This window comes from Gavia stellata, chromosome 13 (assembly GCF_030936135.1).
Source record: "Gavia stellata isolate bGavSte3 chromosome 13, bGavSte3.hap2, whole genome shotgun sequence".
NCBI lineage: Eukaryota > Metazoa > Chordata > Aves > Gaviiformes > Gaviidae > Gavia > Gavia stellata.
The window spans coordinates 24,691,427-24,710,416 of NC_082606.1; the positions used below are offsets into that span (position 1 = coordinate 24,691,427).

Consider the following 18,990-nt stretch of genomic DNA (forward strand, 5'->3'; position numbering starts at 1 on the left):
TACGCAACACAAAGCACAACCACAGCTGTTACGGAAAAGTAGATGTAATAAATGGGTAGAGTCCTTCCCGGCGTTGTCTTTAGCACTTGTGCAACTGCAGCCTGGGCAGGGTCAGGCACCAGCTCAGCTCCAGTCTCCGAGTTCAGCTCCCCCTGGGCCAGGTCCTGTCCTGGGGGGCTGCCTGCCCACCTGCCAGGGCAGCGTGGTGCTGGGGCTGGTCCTGGCAGCGGGCAGGCAGGAGCAGAGCTTGCCTGCATCTTCTTCCCCACAGGCAGCTGGGGGGGTGGAGGCTGTGGACCCCTCATGGCTCCAGCACACAGACATAGGTGGTCCAGGGCCCGCACACCACCTCCTCTGCCCGCAGCCCCTCAGCCACCAGGTACTGGACGCGGCGTGGCTGGTCAGAGCTGGCACTGTCCCCGTGTCCCAGCTGCCCGTATTTACCTGCAGAGACAAGAATTGTCCCATAGTGTGGCCCTGGGGCCTCTGCCCTCGCAGGTTGATGGCTCCCCAGGCATTTAGGGGTGGGGTGGGGGAAATGTGAGAGCACCCTGTACAAATGGCTGGGAACCCAGGGAGGTGCTCGGCTATGAAACCTCCCAGTGATAAAATACATCATTATCCAAGTAATAGCAGCCCACGGTAAGGGAGTAGAAAACAAAAGCTGGTCCAGGGCATGTTGTACCATCCTAGAGCAAAGGCATCACTTACCCCAGCCCCAGGTGTACAGCTCGCCGCCTCCTGCAAATGGGACAGCACCCATCAGCCAGCGCCTGCACCGCAGCACAGGGCTGCCGGCCTCTGCCCTGCCGGGACCCACTGAGCCCCAGTCTGGGTCAGCCGCCCCTGCCCTGCTCCCTGGCAGCACCAAAAGCAAGGGTGCTGCCTGCCGCCCCGTCAGCGAGAGCTGGGAACTCACGTGTGATGACAGCCGTGTGCCGGGACCCACAGCTGACCTTGCTGACCTCCAAGTCCTGGGGCAGATCCAGCAATGCCGGGAACGCCTGGATGGAAATGAATGCGGCACCCTCGGCAGCCGGCTGCTCCTGGTGGGGCGTCAGCTCAGCATCCCCTGAGGAAAAGCCGACCCTCAGCTCCCAGGAGCGACTGGGCCCTGCTGGGCTCAAACCGCACCGGCCCCGCACCGAGCCGCCAGCACTGCCTGCGGCTGTGCAGGGACCCGGCACCACCCACCGCCCCGGCCAGCAGCACCCTCCCTGCACCTGTGTCCTCGTCCTGTGCCCGCTCTTCTGCCAGCGCTTTGGAGGGCAGGGCCAGCTGGCCTGACTCGTTCCAGCCCCACACATAGAGGTCTCCTGCCTCTGCAGGGGGAGAGTACATCAGGGGTGGCCCCAGCACAGAGCTCAGCCCTGAACCCCCGGCAGCGGCAGCAGTTGGGTGCTCCGGGGGCACCAGCGCTGACCGTGCCCAGCACAGCGCTGTGCGCAGGGGTCCCCCAGCACGAGGGACGTGGGGTAACCGCGACGTGGGGGTCTGGTCCTGCCAGGGCCGTATGCTGTCACTGGCCGCCCTTGGGGCATGGGGGCCGCCCCACCTGGCATGGCCCCTCACCGCTAACGCTGGCCGAATGCCACCCGCCAGCCGCCACCGCCTGCATTGGCACGCCGGCCAATGCCTCCACCAGCCGTGGCTGCAGCTCCGACTCCAGGCTGCCGTGGCCGAGCTGCCCATGCCTGCAGGGAGACACATGTGGACAGACAGACAGACACCTCCCGCGTCCCATTGCCCGCCAGCCCTTGTGCCTCCCTGTCCTGCCATGAGCCCGTGGTCCTGACCGAGCCCCTCCTGCCTGTGCTGCCGCCACCGACCCGTCCCCCCAGGACCCTCCACTGGGGCCGTGTCCCAAAGGCGGGGGGTGCATCGGGGGCCCAGGGCCCAGCCTGGAGGGGGGAGGCTGGTGCCAGGCTGCGAGGGAGGCTGGCGGGGGCTCGGTGGCCCTGGTGCCCAGCGGGCTGGGCGGGTTGGAGCACGCAAGGCTGTAATTCAGTAGCAGCTGCACAATGTGTGAGACCAGAGACTGTTGTCGTACAGGCACTGTGCAACGGTGCGGCGAATGACACAACTCTGAATTAACTAACGTGTTTACGAGTTAGTCCATTGATCATCTAATTGATTGCTGAGCTTATTTGGGCTCTGCTGAGCCAGCAATCGCCACCGCAGTGTCAGCAATCAGTTTGGCCCCCAAGCCTGAAGGCAAAAGCAGGGGATCCCAGGAGGGGACAAGTTTGGGCTCATCCGGGGGTGGCACCAGCTGCCACGATGAGCGTTCCACACGGCGGGCACACGAAGGACGGCAAGCCCACGTGGGCGGGCAGGATCTGGGAGAAGGCGAAGGCGACATGGTGCATGCAGCTCCCAGCACTGTTCAGGCTGGCAGTACCTGAGCTGCTGAAGGAATAACCAGGGCTGAGGGGAAGAGCTGACTCCAGAAATAGGGAAAACGCACGCTGGTGGGAAGGTGATGCCCAGTGCAGGGCATCCGGCACACAGGACCGGAACCCTGACAGCCTAGTTACAGACTGGGGGGGGGGTGTTAGTGGTGAGTGAGTGGAATATAAAGCACCAGCGGCTTTAAATTGTTAAAGCTGTTGCAAAAGCAGAAAGAGTTGGAAGGGGCTGTAAAGGTAAAATAAACAGCTCGGCCGCACACAGCAGCTGACTGTAGTGTTGAGTCCTGGGGATCGTCAAAGTGTCAGACCAAGACACCAAAACTGTGCTAACGTAACAACACTGGAAAGACTGTTCACGTCCCTTCACGGGACTATCCGCAGAAGACCAAGGTGCAGAGATGCACCCAGCACGGCTGAGCACGGGGCTGGTTCCCGGCTGGCCCCCGAGCACGGCTGCAGGCACCAAGCAGCGGCTTGGGGTGCCGACGGGCAGGAAAGGGTTTGCTGCGGGGCGGGGGGAAAGGGGCTCCGGGTGCTCCCTGCCCGAGCAGGTGAAGGCGACCACAGGCTGCAGTAAGAAAGGGGCTACAAAGGCTCGGGCGAGCCCAGTGCCTAGCTGTTACACAGACGAGCTGTTACACTGCAGGACACTGCATAGGAATGTGTCAGGGGATTCTCAGCCTTGTGGAATAACCAAAGCTTAACCATAGCATTTAGGGTTTTTTTTTTGTTGGTTTTTTTTTTTTTTAATTAATCCTAAAAAATACACATTCACAAGTGTAGAAACTTTTTCTCTGAAGGGAAAGCAAGAAGGACAAGATTACATAGTGTCTGCAATGCAAGAATGCTGATTTAAACTGAGTTTTATGTTTGCTATGCAGAGCAGTTGGCCAAGACCCCAGCCGCCAATGAACAGAGAATGGGGAGCAAAATGCTCTGAGCCGACCAGCAACATCGAGGGAGGGCGATGGGCCAGGTCACACAGCCCCACCGACTATGACCGAGAGTCTTTGGTGGTTTTTGTCTTCCATAAGTACCAAAGAAAGAGGAACACGTAATCCCTTCCACCCTACAGATAGATAGTAACAACTAACAGTTTCTGTGCTCAGGACTGATCATGCACCAGCATCCCAACCCACTGCCCGTGCCCGTCTGCCTGTGGCACTGGGGCTGTACGGCCACAACCTGACGGATTTACCAAGTTTGGTGGGTCAGAGCATGACAAGACCCAGCGATGCTTCAGCTACACCCAGAGATGAGCTCTATGGTAACAGGAGCTTTAGTGGCCCACAGCTCCCAGTGCATCTTTGCAGCTCTGGGACTGAGGCTGCATTGCCATGTGCCATGGCCCGGGGGGGGTTAACCCACTGCTCTGGAACCGATGGTGCTGGACGGGGCAGGGACCTGGAGCAGCCGCAGCTGCGGGGGCTGCAATACTGCGTACAAGCAATGCAGATGGCAGCATGGGTAGGAACCGGCACCTTGTGTTGGCAAACGCGTAACTACATCTCTGCCTTGGAGCAAAGGGAGAAGCCAGAATCCCTTGGCAGGGCCAGGCAGTAGAAATCAGGCGACCCAGGGGAGGGATGGGCTGGAGCTGAGCCCTCAGTTGTCTTCTGGGAAAACGTTAGTGGCTGTGGGCAGCCGGGACAGCACATGCAAAAGCAACCCCCCAAACTAGCAGAAAACACCTTTAAGAGATTAAACTGAACTATGCCTCTGGCTGTTTATTGCACTCAAAGTACAACTGCTGGCAAGTGAAACAGGGAGTCGGGGTTAGATGCTTTTCCAAGGGGTTTACTCTTCTCCTATGGGGCTGTAGCAGAGAGACTTTGCCCTGAAGTGTTTACAGACAGATGGTACTGACCTCCCTCTTGGAAACAAACAGATCTTTGACGGCGAGTTGGGGTTTTTGTGGTATGTTACGGAGGAGCAGGAACAAAGGGAGCTGAACCTAGCACTGCTTTGAAGCAGCCAGGCGAAGGATGAGGCAGGGCACAGATGCGGTGCCCGTCTATCACTCGCCTGTGGGAAGGAGAGGTTTGTGCTGAGCTGATGGACCAACAACCTCAGCCGGGGACCTGGCCAGCCTGATGGGGTGAAACCTCCCGGCATCATCGCAGCACCCGGAGAGAAGCTGAGATGGGAAAGCCGACAGGCCTAGTGAGTGCATGACAGAATAAAAACCTTTGAACTGGGGACTGAGAGTGAACTGCCAATTGTACGTTACTCGTGTGATGGGTTTATGGGACAGTCCCCAAAACCTATGGCTGTGTTACACTTGACACCTTTGCATCCTGTGCTGCAATGACCGACCTTTATCATCCTGCATGTGTAGCGCTGGGTACCACCGGAGCAGTTCTGCAGGACCAGATGGGAGGATTACGTGCCCAGGTATGCTGAAAACTGCAGCAGCCTCAGCCAGAAGGGACCGCAGGGACCTCAGCGGTCACGCAGAGACCCGAGTGTCCTCGGAGACCACCCTGACAGGGCCACAAGCCAGAGGCCCCGCAGGAGCTGTGGCTCCAGCACCCACGGAGGAGACAGGGCTGCCCGAGGCCAGCGAGGGGGGACCAGCAGGAACAGGAGCGCAGGCGCAGGGGGGCACGGCGGGTCCGGCCCACCCCAGGACAAGTTGTGAGCCAGGCTGCCCGCACCGGGGGGGACATGCTGGCACTCAGCGGGACCCGGCTGGGGCAAGTGACAGATCCCGTCAGCGCAGGGGTGGACACTGCGCAGCAGGGGAGGCAGGCAGCTGGGGGGGCTGGGAGCACCCTTCAGAGAGGGTGCACCAGGTACGCCAGCAATGATGGACGAGGCTGAGATTGCTTAGGGATAGCGTAAGAAATGCCAAATTTGGGTACCAGTAGCAAACCTGGGACTGATAGGGAAGGGTATCAGGGACAACCCGCCGGCCCCTCCGTCGCACTGCTGGCCTGAAGACATGGTGTGGGAGAGCGGAGCCAGGAGGGACGGACTCGCACCCTAACGCCCATGATGTGCGAGGATAAGGAGGGATGGGCTCGTGCCCCCATACCCTTCCCTGAGCCCCTGTGTCCCCACAGCCCCCCCGCACCCCCATCCCTAGCACCAAGCAGTGCAGCAAGGTAAGGAGGGACAGACGTGCACCCTAACCCCGGGCAGTGCAGGAGAGTGGAGGGAAAGGATAAAGAGCTGTAACTCAACAGCAGTTGTGTGTCATCAAGATTACTTAAGAGTTATGAATTGTAGCTCAACAGTTATGTGCAACACCATGAAGAGTAACAGATCATGAAGTAATGAGCGGTGTGTTTACTAGTCAATTACGTTACCGATCATGTAATCGCTTTATTAGATTATTTTACTGTGTTGACTAATCAGTCAACACTACACAGACTCGAACCAGTTTGTCTTAAGCCTGCAAGCTGATGGGGGGTGTGTGTCAGGCCCTGAGGTGACCCCCCCACCCTGACATCCTCTCACTGCATCCCCCGCAGTCCACCCCATATCCCCCACACCCTCCCCAGCGTCCCTCTCCCACGCCCCCATCCTTCTCTCTGTGTCCCCCGGGGCACACCCAGCACCCAGCCCGCATCACCTCCCCACGCCCCCCCCCCCCCCGTGTCCTTATCCCACACCCGCCCGCCGCAGCCCCCCACCTTCCCTCCCAGCTGCCCTCCCTTCTCCTCCTGCGCCCCCGGATCCCCCCCGCGCCCCCCTCATACACCCCGTACCGCCGCCCCGCATCCCTCCTCTCCGCCCCGCCCTTTCCGCAGGGCGGGCACCCCCGCACCCCCCCGCACCCCCGGCCCCCCCGCGCTCACCTGCCGCCCCCCCAGGCGTAGGTCTCCCCGGCGGCGCCCAGCAGCAGCGCGTGCTCGTGGCCCAGGGCCAGCCCGCGGGCCCGCACCCCCCCGGGCAGCGCGGCGAAGAAGGGCGGCCGCGGCGCGGCGAAGCCGCCGGGCAGCAGCGGCAGCGGCGGGGGGCGGCGGGGCCCCGGCGGCAGGGCCCGGCTCCAGGCGGGCGCGCCCCGCAGCGCGCCCCGCAGCGCGGCCGCCCGCGGCCAGGCCTGGGCCGCCGCCGCCCGCCGCAGCAGCAGGTGCGTCTCGGAGGGCAGCGCCTCGGCCCAGCCCGGCAGCCGCCGCCGCAGCCCCGCGCTCCGCACCTCCAGCCCCGCGCCTGCCGCAGCGGGGCCGTCAGCGCCCGGCGGCGGCGGGGGGGGGGGGGCGCATCCCGGGGGGCGGGGGGGCACCCGGGAGGACCGGCACCGCGGGGACACGCGCGCGTTCCGGGGGGGGGGGGGGGGCAGCACCGAGGCGGGGGGGGCGGGGCTCCGTCCCGGAGATGCGGCGTCGGGGGGACGGGGCGGGACATGCCGGGGGGGCCACCGGCGGGGGGGGCGTGGAGAAGGGGACATGCCGGGGGGACCGGCACCGCGGGGACACGTGCACGCACGTGCCGGGGGGGACCAGCACTGGGGGGGCGCTCCGTCCCGGAGATGCGGCGTCGGGGGGACGGGGCGGGACATGCCGGGGGGGCCACCGCCGGGGGGGGGGTGGGAGGGGTGGAGAAGGGGACATCGCGGGGGAACCGGCCACCGCGGGGACACGCGGATGTTCGGGGCGGGGGGGGGGGCTCCGTCCCGGAGATGCGGCGTCGGGGTGACGGGGCGGGACATGCCGGGGGGGCCACCGCCGGGGGGGGGCGTGGAGAAGGGGACATGCCGGGGGGACCGGCACCGCGGGGACACGCGGATGTTCGGGGGGGGGGGGGGCTCCGTCCCGGAGATGCGGCGTCGGGGTGACGGGGCGGGACATGCCGGGGGGGCCACCGCCGGGGGGGGGAGAAGGGGACATCGCGGGGGAACCGGCGCCGTGGGAGGGTGGGGTTCCATCCCGGGGGTCCGGTGTCGGGGGACGGGGCGGACAGGACAGACCGAGGGGACCGGCGCCGCGAGGCGGGGGATGGGGGGGGGGGGGGGCGTCCCGGGGGAGCGGAAGCGGGAACCGGGCCTTGGCAGCACCGGCACCGCGGGGGGAACAGGGACCCGGGGCACCGGCTGACCGGCGGTCTGAGCACCGGCCCCGGGGGGGCGCTCACCGGTCTCCACGACCACGTAGCTCCAGGCGGGCCACACGCGGCGGATCCCCTCGGGGCCCGACTCCAGCCGCCGCGGACCCAGCCCCGGCCCCGGCTCCCCCGCCGCCTCCTCGGTGCTGAAGCCGAAGACGAGCCAGGCGCGGCGCGGGGCCGCCATGGCGGGGCGGGAGGGGCGGTGCGCGGCGCGGGGGGCGGCGCGGCGGAGGGAGGGAGGGACAGGAGGCCGGGCCGTGGTCCCAGAGCAGCTTTAGTGCGGTGTCACCGGGCGGGCCCGCCGCCGTACCGGGCCCAGCCGCGCAGGGCCCTGGGCCGACCCTCCCGGTTAAGGCAGACGGTGGCCGAGGCAGCGGCGAGCCCCATCCTCCCCCTGGCCCCGGGGCACCGGGCAGGTGCCACTGAGCGCAGCCGTAGCCCCAGCCCCACAGCAGCAGCGTGCCAGCTCCAGGGGCAGCCGGCAGCCCAGGCGGGAGCCCAGGCGGGGCAGCCGGCCCAGAGCAGCGAGTGAGCACCAGCCCGAGCAGCGTGTGCAGGCAGCCCCCCGCCAGGCCCTCACTCCTGCCCGGGGCTGGGCTTGATGAGGCCGTAAGCCACCGCCTGCGCCAGGCTCTCCTTGGCCGCCTGGGCCACGCGCGGCTTGTCCTTGTCCTTGGCGAGCACTGAGAGAATCTCCAGCATCTCGCTGGCGATGAGCTGCTCCGCCACCTCCCGCTCAGCCGCCATCATGTTCATCACCACCACGGCCCCGCGGTGCTGCAGCTCGGTGCTGGGGCTCAGCAGCAGTGCCTGCAGGATCTCCAGCCAGTGCACCGTCTGCAGGGGGAGCGGGGCTGCCCTCAGCACTGGCCCCTGCGGGAGGGGGGCCTGCTCCCCCCAGCCCTGATGGCCCCCCAGCCCCCGACAGCCCCAGCTCTGGCTGAGAGTCAGGCTGAGGTCAGGACAGGTTGCTCCGTCTCCCGGGGCCAGCACTGGGACACAGCTGCAGGACACCAGGGGAGGGAATAGGGGACACTGGGTGCTGTCCCAGGGGGTGCTGAGTGCCCCCACCCCACGGCTGGGCACTCACCACCTGGGGGATCCGCTTGCAGATGGGGGGGTGCAGGGCAGTCAGCATGGCCAGGGTCCCCGAGGCTGCCCGCCGCAGCTTCTCATCCTCCTCCCCGCTGTACAGGACCATCAGCTTCAGCCGATCACTGCCCTCAGCCAGGAATAGCTCCTGCACCTGCAGAGGAGGAGGGGGGCGGGTGGGGGTGCAGGGGGCCAGGAGCCCAGCGCAGACACCCGGCCCGCCCCGGCCCGGCCCTCACCTCCTTGCTCATGGCCATGTTGCACATGCACTCCGTCGCAGCCAGCCGGATCAGCTCGTGCTCCTCAAACATGTACCCCTCGATCATGGGCACAGCCTTCTCCTTCAGGATCTTCTGCCTGCGGGGGAGTGTGCGTGAGCGCTCCCGGGCCAGACAGGGACAGGCCCCCTTCTCTCCCCCAACCCGGTCCAGCTCCGCCCTGGCCCCACCATGCCTACCGCAGCCTCTCGCTGATGCCAGCCAGGTTGGTTAACGCCATCAGCCCCTCGAAGTTCTCCAGGCCCGTGCGCTGAAGGTGCAGAAGGCTTACCAGGGGCCGGACCACCTCGTAGATCTGTGGAGACAGCAGTGCAGGGCTTGAACCCTGAGTGAGGGGCAGGGCCTCTGCACCCCGGGGAGCAGGGGTTGCAGGGAACTCTGAGCCCAGCTTAAAGGCAGAACTGCTCCCATAGTGAGGCCTGGGGTCTTGCCACCTCCCGCTCCCCAGGGACCGGCAAATCCATGGTGGCAGTTCCTGCGGCACAGATCCTGCCTTGGATCACCAGCCCTGCGGCTTTTAGCTCCAGCGCCGCCAAGTCCTTTCCCAGTGTACGAGGAGGAGCTGAAGCCCACCCTATCCCAAAGGCTGCACACAGGGGCCGGGACAGTTCCTGGGCAGCCCCTCCTCACATGGCTCAGCCTGATGCCTCCCCAGAGCAGATGCATGCCTGCCTGCAGCAGCCTGGTCACACACGGGGTGCTGAGCCCCTGCTGTGGCCCCATCCCCACTGCTGCTCCCACGCGAGGCCCTGCGCAGCCCTGACTGCCCACACAGGGCCCCTGGGCAGCAGACCCGTCTCCCCAGCCCACAGTGGTGACACTCACCCGCTCTCCAGGGAATGCCATCTCTGGGTTGGAGGTGATGGTGATCTTTGCCAGGGCCTGAGCTGCCTTGGTCTGCCCCACCTCAGTGCCCTCCAGGGACAGTGGGATGAGAGCCTGCAGACGGAGACACAGCAGCCAGTTCTGCAGCCAGGTCACAGCAGCCCCAGCTTCCCCAGGTTTTGTGTATGAGGGAGCCTGTGTGGTCTCCTGCCAAACCACAGCCACCCCCACAGAGCCCCAGCCCTCCCCAGAGCCCCCCTGCATGGCGCAGGCCAGCAGCACAGCAGGGCCTGTCCGCTCACCTTGCCTCCTCCCTGTGCAACCACACCACCCCGGTCCTCCGCCTCCTCCACCAGTGCCAGGAACACCCTAGGGACAAAGCAGGAGCAGCTGGAGTCAAGGACCTGCCACAGTGAGTCCCAACAGTACCCAGACATCCACAGTGAGTCCAGGCTGTGCCAGACTCCCGGACACCTCCTTTCTTCTCCTAGGAGCTTGCATTCACCACAGGCACATAAGTTCACCAGCAGGACACCGGCAGCCTCAGAACCCAGCTTCAGAACCCCGCCACCCCCTTGCGCGCCTGTACCTGGAGATCAGCTCCCGGCAGGAGTTGGTGAGCGCTGGGTTCTCGCTCTTCACCATGCAGGCCAGAGCTGACACCACACCAGCTGTCAGCAGCTTCCGCACCCGACGCTTCACAAAGTCCGGCTTGTCCTGTCCCACAGGCAGGGTCACCGCCTGGCTCAGAGCCGGCACCCAGCCTGCCACCTGCTGCCATCCACTGCGAGGTCTCCCATCTCACCCCTGAAGGCCCCAAGGAGACCCCGTCCCCACTCAGGACTGGGGGCTCTGCCCACCCATGCGCTCTCCCCCTGGGCCAGGGCTCCCGGCAGCTCCTCAGAACAGCCATAGCCTGCTCACCTTGGGGTGCTGCTCCGGAATGTGCTGCTTCGCGTACTTGGCCAGCTCCAGCATCTGGGGATCCGGCTCCTCGTGGTCGTAGCTGTTGGTGCAGTTCACTAGCGTGGAGGCGACTGCATAGAGCACGCTCCTGTCCTCCGACTGTAGCAATAATGGGGCACTCGTCACAGCCACGACGGAGAGGACAGGCCAGGGCTCGAGCCCACCCAGCGCCTCTGGGCCCCTTGCGCACACCCCAGCCCCACAGCGTGAGCCCCACAACCCCCTCCGGCACGTTTCCCCAGTGCCGGGGTGCCCGCCACCCAGGGCCCCCGCCACAGCGCTCAGCACACACCTTGGCCAGGTGGAACATGGCTTGCATCGCTGCCTTGTCCTCCACAAACTCCTCCTTGACATCCGCATCAAAGGTGAGGTAGGCCAGGCCCTCCACCGCCCAGCGCCGCGTGCCCGCATCGATCGTCTCATTGCAGAGCCACCTGGGAGAGGGGCCCCGTGAGCCCAGGCTGCCCGGCTCCCCCCCGCCCCACTCCCGGGCAGCACTCACTTGCGGCACTGCTTGGCCAATTTCATCGTGGAGCCCTCGGCAAACTGCTTCATGCTGAAGTCGGTGCCTCCGGCGGATCCCAGCTTGCAGAGCCCCTGCAGCCAGGAGCAGAGCGTCAGAGCAGGAATGGCCACGGTCACCCCAAGGTGCCTGTGAGCCCCCCAGCAGGGAGGGGACAGCGCTGCGGACCCGCAGGCCCTGCGGCCACAGCCTGCCCAGCACCACCCAAGGGCTCGGCACAGCCACTCCTCCCGTCCCGTCACGCTCCCAGCACGCTCACCACCAGCGCCCGGATGCGGATGCTGTCCCTCTCACTGTGCTTGTAGATCTCCTTGAGCAGGCTGACACCGTTGGCGGTGATGAAGGAGGCGCGCTTGGCCTTGTCGGCAGCATGGATCAGCGCCTCCACCGCTACCAGCTGGTGGGCCTCGCAGACGGAGGCACAGAGGGACAGCACGCTGTCCATGATCCCCTCCAGCTCCAGCACCCTGTTCCCAGCATCCGAGGGGCCCTGCAGCAGGCACGACACCGTCTGGATGGCCCGCAGCTTCCCAGCCAGCTCGTGCCCCTCGAACCAGCTCCTGCAAGGAAAGACCACCAGGAAGGATAAAGCGGATCCCACCCACCGCCTTCAGCCACATGCAGTCCCACCTGCTGAACCCCAGCACAGCAGGTCTCCAGAGGGTCTGCAATCTGCTTTTATCACCAAGAACACAAAGGTCTGGGGATAGGGATGCTGCTACTTCCCCAGAAGGCTGCTGGCTGTATGAGACTGAATCCCCCCTCTGCCCCCAGGGACACCCGAGCTCACCTCACATAGTCCTCACACAAGTGGTGGAAGTTCTCCCTCTCAGCATCGCATTTCAGGTCATCATAAAGTTTGCTCAGCAGAACTGAGGCACTCATCCGGCTGTTCTCCGTCACAGGCAGGCTGCCCGGGTCGCCGCACACTGTACTTCCCACCTCCAGGATCTTCTTCAGGCCTAGCAAGACATAGAGATCCAGTGAGGAGCAGAAGAGGGTGTGCAGGCACCTCACACCGGTGGAGCCAAGGCATGTGGCATGCCGAGGCAGAGGGGTGCGATGCCCCCGCAGGACACTGCAGGCTGTTCTGCTCACCCTGGTCTATCACCCAGAGGCTCATGCTGTTGTTGGTCTCCTTCGGCGACTTTCTAGGCACCACCTTGATGAGCAAGTTGAGAGCGTTGTCACGGCCATGTGCAGAGGCTCCTTCCAGCGCTAGCAGCTCCAGAAGGTGCTTGATCAGCAGTTTCAGGTCCTTGGAGGAATCTTCCAGAAGAGATGGTGCCCAGCAGTCAGCACCCTTGGCACAGGCCTCACCCCCGCCGTGGTAAGGCTGGCAGGAGATGCTGCCATGACCAGGGGCTCCTGCCTCTCAGCTCAACCTCGTATTAACCCTGGACCGGAGCCTCGGCTCTGTGGCAGGGAGCGGTGACAAGGTGGGGAGCGGGAGAAGAACCCACTACAGTTCAGCGCCTCCCCAAGGTGCTCTCTCCACCCCACAGCAGCCAGCCAGGGCAGCAGGCACTCACCCAGCACCACCGCATCCTCCTTGCCACGGAAATCCTTCTGCAGCCCCTCCTTCAGGGAATCGAACATCACATGCAGAAGGTTGCAAGCAGCCAGGGAAACTTGCTCATGCTCCACACCCAGCACTGCCGAGAGACGAGGGGCCCCCAGCTCCGCCAGGATGGCTGTGGTCTGCAGGTAGAAGCACAGCTGTCTGCTGGAGACTTCAGGGAAGCCTTGACGCTTCCCAGCACCTTGTCAAGACGGTTCCCTGCCACAACAAGGCTCTGACAAACTCAGGCCTAGCAGGTGACAGCTCAGAGCTCCTCTGCTCAGCAGGGCTGCAGCCAGCCACAGGCAGCTCCCCTGCCTGAAACACTTTGCAGTCTCCCTGACACTGATTTCCCCTGGGCCAGGCCCTGTCACGCGGGAGAGCTGGGCTACAGCAGAACCTACCCGGGAGCGGTGCCCGGAGCACAGCCCCACCAGGGTGCGAAGTGCCGCCAGCATCAGGTCAGCCTTGGCCGTGTCGAGCAGCTGCGTCAGCAGCCGCACACCATCACTTTGGAAGATTTTCTCTGCTCCGGCCTCCTCTCGTGCCAGCACAATCAGGTTCTGCGCAGCCTGGGAAAGGAGAGTCACATCTGTGTCACCTGCCCACCAGAATGCAGCCCACCGTGCACAGGGAAGCTGCCCAGTGGGAGCCAGCTGGGAAGCCTGGGCAGCCGCAGGTACCCATCTTCCGCCCCCAGTCTCCGGGGAGCACATTCTGCTGGTGTTCCCTCCCCTCCTCACCTTCCAGCCAAGCCACATTGCCCTCCGCTCCCCAGAGCTCAGACCTTTTGCTTTTTGTCCGCATCCTTTTCTTCAGGATCCAGCAAGATCTGGAACATCTGCTCCACCTTTGAGTCCGTGCAGGACATGGTCTTCATCTGAGACAGAGCAGAAAGAGCAGCTCAGCCCTCACTGCTTCCCTGAGCCCACCACACCCACGGGGTGGGGGCCACAGCAGCCCCTGCCGCCACGCTGCCTCCCCACTCACCTTCTCGTGCATGCTGCTCCCCAGGGCGCGCAGGGCCTCTTGAAAGGCCTTGTTCTTGGGCTCCAGGCTCACGCACCGCTGCAGGTCACTGACAGCCTGGTCCAGGCGGCCCAGCTTCTGCAGTGCCTGGCTCCGGCGGAACAGTGCCTTCATGTCCCGGCCATCGGCTTCAATGGCTGTGGATGAGTGGGGGATCTATTGCAAAGCCCCTGGACTGCTCCGGTCTGCCTGGACAGGCAGCGCACAGAGGCCAGTCCCTTGCCGGCCACCACTGACTGTACCTTTAGATGCATCAGCCTCTGCCTTGGCGTAGTCCTCCTGCAGAGAGAGAGTTGGTGAGAGGGAAACGCCTGATGCGCTGCCCGGGCAGGCCTCGCTCAGCCTAGCCTGCTGTGGGCAGAGGCAGCACCCGCTGCTTTAGAGAGAAGAGCAGGGAAAGGACTGTGGGGTTTGAGGATGGGAACAGCATCACTGAGGACAGTGAGCCAGCCCAGTACAACATTCTGTCCTTCCCAAAGCACAGCCCGGACAGGGTCCCTGAGGAGCCCTAGGGCCCCCTGATGCTTTTCGAGCGCTTCTGGTCTACTTGAGCCCCTGAAGTTCCTTGTGTTCCCCCTTGCCTCAGAGACAGTTCCACGGCGGGAGATAAGAGACGCTGTAACTGCCTGGGGAACAGCCCCAGAGCATATGCACAGCCCAGGTGTGGACGGGAGTGCCCTGCCCAGGCCTTGACAGCCGACCCGAGAGGTGGAGCAGCACGGGACAGCCGGCAGGACCGGGAGAAAAGGTGAGGGGAGGAAAGAGTCGACAGTGCCCTGCCCGGGGACCGACAGTGCCCTGCCCGGGGACCGACAGGGCCTCCCAGCGCAGGCGCGCAGCTGGCGAAGGCGGATGGGCCGGGGCAGCCGCCAGCGGCGAGGCCCAGCAGGCCAGGGCAGCCGGGCAGGTTCCTGCAGGGCCCGCGGTGACGCGCTCGCCTCGCTCTCACCAGCTTCAGGTAGCAGGCGGCCCGGTTGCGGTGCAGCACGGCTCGCTCCGGCTCGGCATCACAGAGGCTCAGCGCCTGCGTGTAGGCAGCGAGGGCCGCAGCGTGGTCCCCCGCCTGGAAGAGCGCGTTGCCCCGCTCCCGCAGCTGCCCCGCCGTCACCTGCCGACGGGCACCGGCTGGGACCGCGCCGGGGGAACCGGGCGCGGCCCTGACCCCCCCACGGGCCGCTGCCCCGGGGAGGGCCCCTGGGACAGGGCCCCGCCGCCACCGGCCGCGGGACGGGCACGGCCCCCGTCACACCAGCCCCGGCGGCCCGCCTGCCCTCCCTCACCGGCCCGGCCCCAGCAGCCGCCCTCCCCAGCCCAGCCCAGCCCCGGCAGCCCCCGGCCCGCCCGGCGCCCGCTCACCGCCTCCTCCATCGCGCCTCTCTCGCCGCGCTGACGCCGCCGCCGATCGCCCGGGGAACCCGGACGCCACCGCCCGAGTCACGTGACGGGGGCGGGGGCGGAAGAGCCGGGGCGGGCGGGAGCCTCCAGCGCCGCCCCGTGGCCCGGCGGTGCCGGCACTGGCCACGTGCGACCTCGTGTGCGCGCGTGTGTGTGTGTGTCCCCGTGTGCCCCTCCCCCGTGTGACCCCCCCGCGCCCCGCTGCACCCCCGGGCGGGGACCCCCGGCCCAGCCCCCCCCCGGGTCCCCCCACCCCCCGTACCCCCGCCCTGCCCGCGGCCCCCCCTCAGCACACCCGGCCGGGGGCCGTGGGGCCAGGGGTGCCCCGGGGCGGCAGCGGGAGCCCCCCGGGGGCGCGGGAGCCACGGGGCGGCCGGGAGCGGGGCTGACGCCCTCCCGGGGGGGTGCAGGGCGGGCGGCGGGCACGGGGCAGGAGGCGGCTGAGGCGGCAGCGGTGGGTCCGGTAGAAGTGGAAGAGGTCGACGGCCATGAGGAGGAGGATGAGGAGCCCGTAGAGCCCCACGAAGGGCAGGGCCAGCGGGTTCCTGCGGGGGGGGCACCTCAGGAGGGGGCGGCCACGGCCCCCACCAGCACGATGGCACCCCTGAGCCGGGGAGGGCCTGGCCAGGGCCAGCTTTGGGCACCCGGGGTGACACCGCGCCCGTCCCCAGTTCCCCTGTTCTGGGAGCCCGGAGCCCCTGCCGCCTCCTCCCGCCTCCCAGGCACCGCGGCCCCGGTCCCGGGCACCACGGCCAGGCCGCAGCCCCGCTCACCGGAGGAGGCCTGGGCTAGCCAGGCTGGAGAGGTTCACGCCGGTGAGGGCCTCCAGGGCCAGCTGGGAGCAACAGGACTTGAGGGCGTGTGGGCTGGGGCGGCAGCAGTAGCGGTGGCCGGCCGGGTCGGTCAGCCGCGGGCAGTAGAAGCCGGGGTGGTAGCGGCCATCGGGGCCCGCGTAGCCCTCGCAGAGGTGCAGGTTATGTACCGAGACTGTGGCGAGGAGCAGGCGCTTGGCGAGCGCCAGGGCTCAGCCCCCACTGCGGGCTGCCGCAAAGCCCACGAACGGGGCACGCACTGGGCTTCGCCCCTGCGTCAAGGCAAGTCAGCGCGCCGGCAGCCGGCGCGGTGCTGGTGGGACGGGCTGCCAGCTCCAGCGAGGTGGCTCTTGCAGGGACGCTGAGGACTGGAGCCTTCCCCAGCCCCAGCAGGGATGCGCCAGGCTGGGCTGGGAACGCCCTGGCCCCACGGGTCCTTGCCGCCACAGCACTGGAGCCCCCGGCTCAGCCCTCAGGGTGGGCTCGGGCCGCAGCTGGGCTCCAGCCCCACAGGCAGCACCAGCTGCTGAGCACAGCCCCCACCCAGCACTGCCTGCTTCTGACCCTCGCCCCATGTGTGCCGTGACCTTCAGTGCTCGCCATGGCCCCTGCAAGGGCAAGCACGGGCAAGGAGCGTGATGGCGACAGAGGGGAGGGGAAAGCCCCCGGGCCAGCGGGCCAGCCCTGATCTCCCTGTGCCAAACCCCCTCCCCATTCCCCACCACCCCACAGGGACAGCACTTCTCACCCCACAGGCATGCTACAGTGAGACCAGCCCCGGCACCAGCGGCCACCATCCCCAGCACGGACCACCGCCTCCTGGCACAGACCCCCCAGCCTCCATCGTGGGCCATCGGGGAGCAGCCCACAAGGGACAAGGCCCCAGCATGGATGGGGAAGATGGGCTCAGGGAGCAGCAGGGGTAGGAGTGGGGCTGTACCTGTCCCGAGGAGACCAGGGCACAGAGCCGTGGCGAGGAGCAGCCGGAGCAGGAACCCACCCAGCATCTTCCCTGGACAGAGGTAGCTCTGGCTCCAGTGCAAGCAGAAACCACAGCCCCTCCTGCTCCCGCCTCCATCGAGGCCCATCAAGAGCCGCCCGGAGCCATTAGAGCCTCCTGCACTTGCTGCCTGCTCCGCAGGGACCAGGGCGGGAGGCGGGAGCATCGCTAATGAGCTTCTCAGGGGCCAAGTGCGGGACGGGGGGTGCCTTCCCCATCCCACAGCAGGGCACCAGCCGCCAGGTCCGTGGGCTCTGGTTGAGCATCTCAGCCCACCTGGGAATCCCGGTGCCATGGGCGAGGGCCACAGGCCAGGCTGGGGCGCAGGGCGAGCGCTTGGCCCTGGGGCTGTGGGCAGGCAGGCTGTGCTGCAGCCCCTCAGCAGCGCAGCACCAGTGGGCAGTGGGCCCTATGCCAGCAGCCTGGCTCTGTGCCAGCCATGCCATTAGCCAGGCTCCGGCAGAGCCGCCAGTGGCACGCTGTGCCAGCACAGGGCTGTGGTCCCCCACTCCCCTGCACAGCCTCACAGCACGGCCACACCCCGAGCCATGCACCAGTCCTGGGGTCCTGCCCTGCCGCGCTGCCCCATGCCAGGCCATCCCTGGGGCGGTGCGAGGGGCCGAGCTGCCAGGGTCGTTCCATGCCGACTCCACGCACTCCGCCTGTTCTCGGGGCCGTGGGCGTGCAGGGCCCTGGCTGAGCCCGCGGGCTGCGCTGGAGGCTGTGTGGGAAACCAAGACAGAGCTCAGCTGGCACCACCTCCTCGCCCAGCCCTCCCTGTGGCCCTCTCTGCCTGCACCTCTCCACAGTAATTGGTCCCGGGGAGGCCAGGGGTGCGCTGCAGCCCCGCTGATCCGCACAGCAACCCGGAGGATGCTCCCGGTGATGCGGCTTCCAGCAGCCCCTGGGGTACTACAGACCAGCCAGCTGGGCTCCTCAGACGCCAGAGCATTGCAGCTGGCTGAGGGCTTCGTACCACTCCATCTCAGCCTGCTCTGGACAGCTGGGCACAGCTGGCAGCGCCCCACGGCAGCACCCCACAGCAGCGCCCCATGGCCCTGTGCACAGGAGCCGGGTCTGGCTCCCCCAGCAGCGGCAGGCGTTCCAGCCCTGAAAGCAGCTGGCATCCCCCAGCCCTGGGAGGCTGCTGCACCAGGCGCTTGCCCCAGCAGCACAGGGGTGCATGCGCAAGGTGCTGCAGCAGACAACGCCCCCCCATCCCCTCCCTGCTTTCCCTGCTGGGCAAGGCCCCCTTCCTGGGGTGCTAGGGGGTCCCCAGTGACCGTCAGCACCTGCCCCTTGCCCAGCGGCAGCCCCAGCGGAGACCTGGCTGCCAGGCTCACACCGACAGGGAGCTAAATGCACTGAATTTGGGAGATGCCTTTCTCACACTTAATCCACATGTTGCTACCTGCACAGGGAACTGCCTAACTTCAGTCTGCACCCCATCTCCCTTGCTCCTGCCGGCACCAGGCACTGCCTGCCCCCGAGCATGCCTGGGTCTAGCCATGCCACTGGCCTCTTACACATGCCCGGGGCCCCACACCTGGCTCAGCCCCAGCAGGCCACCCAGCGCACCCAGACGGGTCCTGGCCACAGCTCCGAGCCTGCCTCCCCCCTGCCTCGGGGTGCTGCCCCACCTCCCCGTGGAGCACTGTTCCCACTTCCCCACGCGAACAGTGCGAGAACCACAAACCAGACACAGACTGAGGCCCTTTGTAACAGCCTCGTGTTTCCTACAAGCTCCAGGCGAGCTCAGTCTCCAGTCCATAGCACCTCCCCGGCCAGCTGCCCCAACCCCACCAGGGTCCTGGCAGCCCCCGTGCTACCCCGTGGGTCAGGGGGAGCCCGGGCGCCAGCACGGGCCCCTGCCCCAAGACACCGGGGTGGGCACCCTCCCGGGACAGCCGAGCGAACACAGCAGGGCAGCCGTGCCCATCCTGCCGGCAGCGGCACAGCCCGGCCCTCTGCCCCCACCAGCCGCGCTCTGCTCAGAGCAGTGCCCGGCCCGTGCCCTCTATGCCCAGGCAGCGTCCGGCAGCCTCT

At 66.6% G+C, this 18,990-nt stretch overlaps 3 protein-coding genes across 3 annotated transcripts; all 3 read right to left on the reverse strand.

The window, feature by feature from the left end:
- Positions 1-73: 73 nt before the first annotated feature.
- On the reverse strand, positions 74-7,647 carry RCCD1 (RCC1 domain containing 1). Its single transcript, XM_059823920.1, has 7 exons — positions 7,491-7,647; positions 6,215-6,569; positions 1,573-1,694; positions 1,213-1,322; positions 920-1,046; positions 712-741; positions 74-444 (listed from the first exon to the last, which is right to left on the reverse strand). Exons 1-7 carry the CDS (start codon positions 7,645-7,647, stop codon positions 302-304), a joined length of 1,044 nt encoding a protein of 347 aa, XP_059679903.1. The 3' UTR covers positions 74-301.
- Positions 7,648-8,039: 392 nt separating this feature from the next.
- Positions 8,040-14,797, reverse strand: UNC45A (unc-45 myosin chaperone A). Its single transcript, XM_059823788.1, has 19 exons — positions 14,687-14,797; positions 13,980-14,016; positions 13,699-13,874; positions 13,496-13,588; positions 13,113-13,280; positions 12,680-12,848; positions 12,246-12,416; positions 11,938-12,109; positions 11,407-11,707; positions 11,127-11,221; positions 10,917-11,058; positions 10,583-10,723; positions 10,248-10,375; positions 9,961-10,027; positions 9,659-9,772; positions 9,013-9,128; positions 8,795-8,912; positions 8,554-8,709; positions 8,040-8,300 (listed from the first exon to the last, which is right to left on the reverse strand). Exons 3-19 carry the CDS (start codon positions 13,849-13,851, stop codon positions 8,040-8,042), a joined length of 2,565 nt encoding a protein of 854 aa, XP_059679771.1. The 5' UTR covers positions 13,852-13,874; positions 13,980-14,016; positions 14,687-14,797.
- Positions 14,798-15,418: 621 nt separating this feature from the next.
- Positions 15,419-16,547, reverse strand: LOC132318037 (protein shisa-like-1). Its single transcript, XM_059824153.1, has 3 exons — positions 16,532-16,547; positions 15,906-16,119; positions 15,419-15,677 (listed from the first exon to the last, which is right to left on the reverse strand). The coding sequence occupies exons 1-3, from the start codon at positions 16,545-16,547 to the stop codon at positions 15,419-15,421; spliced, it is 489 nt and encodes a 162-aa protein (XP_059680136.1).
- Positions 16,548-18,990: the final 2,443 nt, after the last annotated feature.

What these genes read in the sequence shown, in the direction of transcription:
- RCCD1 (XM_059823920.1), bottom strand. Translation starts at nt 7,647, where the DNA reads ATGGCGGCCCCGCGCCGCGCCTGGCTCGTCTTCGGCTTCAGCACCGAG. An exon ending in CTACGTGGTCGTGGAGACCG is followed by an intron (nt 6,570 to 7,490) that starts GTGAGCGCCCCC and finishes CCGCTGCGGCAG; the next exon opens with GCGCGGGGCTGGAGGTGCGG. An exon ending in GCATTCGGCCAGCGTTAGCG is followed by an intron (nt 1,323 to 1,572) that starts GTGAGGGGCCAT and finishes CTCCCCCTGCAG; the next exon opens with AGGCAGGAGACCTCTATGTG.
- UNC45A (XM_059823788.1), bottom strand. Translation starts at nt 13,851, where the DNA reads ATGAAGGCACTGTTCCGCCGGAGCCAGGCACTGCAGAAGCTGGGCCGC. An exon ending in CCTCTGGGTGATAGACCAGG is followed by an intron (nt 12,110 to 12,245) that starts GTGAGCAGAACA and finishes ATGTCTTGCTAG; the next exon opens with GCCTGAAGAAGATCCTGGAG. An exon ending in GCAAGCGGATCCCCCAGGTG is followed by an intron (nt 8,301 to 8,553) that starts GTGAGTGCCCAG and finishes CTCCCCCTGCAG; the next exon opens with ACGGTGCACTGGCTGGAGAT.
- LOC132318037 (XM_059824153.1), bottom strand. An exon ending in GCTAGCCCAGGCCTCCTCCG is followed by an intron (nt 15,678 to 15,905) that starts GTGAGCGGGGCT and finishes CCCCCCCCGCAG; the next exon opens with GAACCCGCTGGCCCTGCCCT.